This window comes from Gambusia affinis, linkage group LG19 (genome assembly GCF_019740435.1).
Source record: "Gambusia affinis linkage group LG19, SWU_Gaff_1.0, whole genome shotgun sequence".
Lineage (NCBI taxonomy): Eukaryota > Metazoa > Chordata > Actinopteri > Cyprinodontiformes > Poeciliidae > Gambusia > Gambusia affinis.
In genome coordinates this window covers 24,519,648-24,525,234 of record NC_057886.1, presented here as the reverse complement: position 1 = coordinate 24,525,234, position 5,587 = coordinate 24,519,648, and the positions used below count along the sequence as shown (strand labels likewise).

The 5,587-nt window shown below is 47.8% G+C and overlaps 1 protein-coding gene across 1 annotated transcript; it reads left to right on the top strand.

Annotated features, from left to right (window-relative positions):
- Positions 1–2,357: 2,357 nt before the first annotated feature.
- On the top strand, positions 2,358–5,082 carry LOC122821641 (heat shock 70 kDa protein 1). The gene is made up of 2 exons (XM_044099746.1): positions 2,358–2,508; positions 2,813–5,082. The coding sequence occupies exon 2, from the start codon at positions 2,836–2,838 to the stop codon at positions 4,753–4,755; it is 1,920 nt and encodes a 639-aa protein (XP_043955681.1). The 5' UTR covers positions 2,358–2,508; positions 2,813–2,835; the 3' UTR covers positions 4,756–5,082.
- Positions 5,083–5,587: the final 505 nt, after the last annotated feature.

The window sequence follows — 5,587 nt, the reverse complement described above, 5'->3', positions numbered from 1 at the left end:
AACACACACCCTCATATATACACACCCTCATATACACACACACACACACACACACACACACACACCCTCATATATACACACCCTCATATATACACACCCACACACCCTCATATACACACACACACACACACACACACCCTCATATATACACACCCTCATATATACACACACACACACACACACCCTCATATATACACACCCTCATATATACACACACACACACTGCAAACACAACAAACAGCTCCAAACATGGAAATCCTCCCACACTGGAAAATGTTATCTCTTTAATGTATCACTTATTTTATTCTTTTTTGTTTATTTGTTTGTTTTTTATTTCATCCATTTATGTATTTTTATTTAAGTTATTAGGGACGGTTCAGGAAGCACATGCAGCGCACACAGCGCCCCCTGCTGGTTTTATACGCAGATAAAGATGCAGCAGAAAATTACAAGTTAGATTGAAGTTAATGAAACCACATGATCCAGATGATCCAGATGATCCAGATGATCCAGTGATCCAGATGATCCAGATGATCCAGTGATCCAGTGATCCAGATGATCCAGATGATCCAGTGATCCAGTGATCCAGTGTAGATCTGATTGTAAATGATTTTGCTGCTTGTCCCTCATTATTATTCTTCACTGACTCACCAGTCGACAGATACATTTAAAGTTTAATTGTTTTAACCAAATAAACTTTAAATCATTAAAACTCAACAGGAGATTTTCTCACTGCTTTCTGAAGCCACTGATGGCGTCACACATGAACATTGAGCTGCAGGTCAAAGGTCAGATACCTGAGCTTCCGGGTTTCAGAGGTCAGGCTGCCGACCAACAGAGGCTGAACGTCAGATTCTGGGCCGCATTGCAGACAGGTGAGTCCAGGTGAGTCCAGGTGAGTCCAGGTGAGTCCAGGTGAGTCTGTAAGAGCAGAAATACTTTTTATGGAGTTGTTTTTTACTGAGGAAATCTGGCGCCACTAAAGGTCAAATACCTAAACGCGAAGCACAAAATTGGACCACATATGGGTTGGGAAGCAAGATGTTTGGATAGATAAGTATAACAATAGTGATGAGTTGGGTTATTCAGCAACCCTGAAATGAAGCAGCTGTGAGGTCAAGAGGTTTGAACAGGAAAAAAACAGATACACTCTCAATTCAAAGGCCTCCAGAGATCCTACGTAAAACACGAGCAGCAATACTATTGGTCAAAACTTCCCAAGCCACACCAATGAAAATGAGATTCTATAAAACAGGTTGTACCTAAAGATACTTTGAGATTTGGGGGATTTTGGGAACTTGTGAAATATTGTAACTGTAACATGTATTATAGAAAAGTGTAATACATTTCCACTGCTGTGGCCGGCAGCAAAAGGACTCTTCCCTGAGTGTTATTTCTTATCTACAAAATTTTATTAAGAGTTTTGCACCTTTCAAACCCGTTATAAGTCCAGGTGAGTCCAGGTGTAGCTGTGTTCACAAACAATCCAGAGTCTAAAAGCAGCTCACAGTGACATCATCTGAAGCCATAAATAAATCAGCGAATGTGGAGCTGGATTGGAGAAGGTGGAGGACAGGAAGGAGAGGCAGCAGCTCTGCTCCGTCTGCCTTTATTTCCCATTTCGTCTGGTGAAGGAGTCGAACTCGGTGATCAGACAGTCATCAGTTTGATCATTGATCACTGATCAGACTGCAGTTGATGGCTGAACCCTCCATCAACAGTCATGATGATGACCTCAGTTCCTCATGGCGGTGAACTGCAGTCCCTTTGCTGCCATCTAGTGGACAGAAGTAGAACAGAAACGGTGGTTTCTAGTTCCACTGATTCTGCTCATTTCTCTGAAATGTTTCCATATATTTTCCTTCAGTTTAAATATTTTCTTTCTGTCCATTAAAATCTGGAGAACATAATAAATCTACATGCAGGAAAAGCTTCATTTTCCATAAACTACCCCAATAAACTGATCTGATATTTATAGTTGGAATTTCAATCAAAAGACAATTTTCTCCTTAAAACAGATCCGATCCAAGTTTCAGTGAACCTGGAGAGTCCCAGTCCTGCAGCGGTTCCAAGTCCTCCGAGTTTCCTTCAGTCTAAAACCTGAAATATCAGATAACAGATTGAATAAACCTTCGGCCTTCAGGAGGATTTTATTAAACCAAAATGTTGATATTTTTGCTCTAATATTGTCTCCGTCATTTCCGCTCTGGGAGCTTCTGGAAATGTTGTGAATTCATCGGGTTTTTCTGTCACTTTCTGACATTTTCTCGGAGCGACCAGAAGCTGGGAGAAACTTCTAGCGGGTGACGTCATGACGCACGGTGCCTCGCCGCGCTCTGTGATTGGCCGAAGGCTGGAGAAGCAGCGAGAAGTGAGTGAGGGGGTATAAATAGCGGTGAAGGCGAAGCTGAGACAGTTAGAGACTCGGAGACCTTCAGAGAGCATCAGGAGATCCAGCAGAGGAGAAATAAGCATCACAGCGCGCTGCGCAGGAAACTCTGGACTACAGTAAGTTCCAACGTTTCTTCTTCTCTGCGACTGCAGACTGAATTCATGCTCTTATTAACTGGTGGAGGGACAGAGAAACACACGTTGTAGAGTTTAGTCAAAGACAGAAACATGCCGAACAGATTTGTGGAGCAAATGATGTTTGAACGTCTTCGAGGCGTCGCTGAATGCAGCTTTACAGAAGCTGTTGGATTGGAGCAAAACCTGCTACAAAGTCTAGTAAAAACCTAAAGTGTAGTATGTATGAAGTGTTTCTGAGAGGGAATAATCCTCCTCCTCCTCCTGTGTGTCTCTGCTCGTTTAGTCCTGAAAGGAAACCCAGCCAAGATGTGTGCAGCTAAAAACGTGGCCATCGGCATCGACCTGGGCACCACCTACTCCTGCGTGGGGGTTTTCCAGCACGGAAAAGTGGAAATCATCGCCAACGACCAGGGCAACAGGACCACCCCCAGCTACGTGGCCTTCACCGACACCGAGAGGCTGATCGGGGACGCGGCCAAGAACCAGGTGGCCCTGAACCCCAGCAACACAGTGTTTGACGCCAAGAGGCTTATTGGCAGAAAGTTTGAAGAGCCGGTGGTGCAGGCCGACATGAAGCACTGGCCCTTCAAGGTGCTTTCAGAAGGAGGCAGGCCCAAAATCCAGGTGGAGTACAAAGGGGAGAACAAAGCCTTCTTCCCCGAGGAGATCTCCTCCATGGTCCTGGTGAAGATGAAGGAGATCGCCGAGGCCTACCTGGGCCACAAGGTGTCCAACGCCGTGGTCACGGTTCCCGCCTACTTCAACGACTCCCAGCGACAGGCCACCAAAGACGCAGGCGTCATCGCGGGACTCAACGTCCTGAGGATCATCAACGAGCCCACGGCGGCCGCCATCGCCTACGGCCTGGACAAAGGCAAGTCGGGAGAGAGAAATGTCTTGATCTTTGACCTGGGCGGAGGCACCTTCGACGTGTCCATCCTGACCATCGAGGACGGCATCTTTGAGGTGAAGGCCACGGCTGGAGACACTCACCTGGGAGGAGAGGACTTTGACAACCGCATGGTCAACCACTTTGTGGAGGAGTTCAAGAGGAAACACAAGAAGGACATCAGCCAGAACAAGAGAGCCTTGAGGAGGCTGCGCACAGCTTGCGAGAGGGCCAAGAGGACCCTGTCCTCCAGCTCCCAGGCCAGCATCGAGATCGACTCGCTGTTCGAGGGCGTGGACCTGTACACCTCCATCACCAGGGCTCGCTTTGAGGAGCTGTGCTCCGACCTGTTCAGGGGAACCTTGGAGCCCGTGGAGAAGGCTCTGAGGGACGCCAAGATGGACAAGGGCCAGATCCACGACGTGGTCCTGGTGGGAGGCTCCACCCGAATCCCCAAGATCCAGAAGCTGCTGCAGGACTTTTTCAACGGCCGGGAGCTGAACAAGAGCATCAACCCGGACGAGGCGGTGGCTTACGGCGCCGCCGTCCAGGCCGCCATCCTGACGGGAGACACGTCGGGGAACGTCCAGGACCTGCTGCTGCTGGACGTGGCTCCTCTGTCCCTGGGGATCGAGACGGCCGGAGGAGTGATGACGGCCCTGATCAAACGCAACACCACCGTCCCCACCAAGCAGACCCAGGTGTTTAGCACCTACTCCGACAACCAGCCCGGGGTTCTGATCCAGGTCTACGAAGGCGAGAGAGCCATGACCAAGGACAACAACCTGCTGGGCAGGTTTGAGCTGACGGGAATCCCGCCCGCTCCACGAGGGGTCCCGCAGATCGAGGTCACCTTCGACGTGGACGCCAACGGCATCCTGAACGTGTCGGCGGTGGACAAAAGCACCGGCAAAGAGAACAAGATCACCATCACCAACGACAAGGGCCGACTGAGCAAAGAGGAGATCGAGAGGATGGTGCAGGACGCCGAGAAGTACAAAGCCGAGGACGAGCTGCAGAGGGACAAGATAGCTGCCAAGAACTCCCTGGAGTCCTACGCTTTCACCATGAAGAGCAGCGTGGAGGACGAGAGCTTGAAGGGCCAGATCAGCCAGGAGGACAAGAAGAAGGTGGTGGACAAGTGCCAGGAGACCATCAGTTGGCTGGAGAACAACCAGCTGGCTGAGAAAGACGAGTACCAACACCAGCAGAAAGAGCTGGAGAAGGTGTGCAACCCCATCATCAGCAAGTTGTACCAGGGAGGGAGGCCCACTGGGAGCTGCAGAGAGCAGGCAGGAGCCCACAGCCAGGGGCCCACTGTGGAGGAGGTGGACTGAAGGACCGCTGGAGGTTTCACCTTTTCCTCACCTTGATGTTTTTCTTCCTCTTTCTAAATATAATTTGCATCTGAATGTATTTTTCATCTTAAAGCTGCTGGACGATGTAATAAAGATGAGAAAAACTCTCCCAGAATATTTATTGTTGTGAAATATGTTTTAAAAACTGAGCTGTAATTTCAGATGTTCTTGAGTCTTCATCATGATCGCAATTGAGCTGTAAAAACTCGATGTTTGATTATTAAAGTTGCAAAGACTTTACAGTGTAAACACGTTCTTTCTTTGCTGGACAGTAAAATAAAAGATTAAATCAAATTTTCTGATCAATGTTTGTATTTTTCTGGGTTTCGGGTCAAAGAAAATCTAATGAAACCAGCTTCATATTTTGTCCCCATCTAAACTCCTGAGGATCCGAAGAACATTTCTTCACTAAATATTGAGAAGACGAGCCCATAGGGCCTTACGGGGCCCCTCCCCCTGTAACGGTGCTTATTCCAGGCTGGGTGGGGTCTGGTAGGGGGGGCATCCTCGGCGTTCCCCTCCAGTTATTCAAACACTCCACTGCTGGCCGCCAGTCATTTAAGGAGTCGAGTTTTCTACTAATGTTTCACTTTCTACTTCTAGAACTTTCTGAGCAGTTGCATCCGGTTCTCCTCGTCTAACTGGCAAACAAAGTTATTAATTTTATTATGAGCTGAAACATTTCAACCTGTAAGACCAGTTTCTAAAGTGTTAATACAATGCAGCAATATGAAGTATTGATATTCAAAATATCCAAAACTCAACTCAAAGCATGAATGTACTTGATTATTCCATATTGATTTCTCCACAC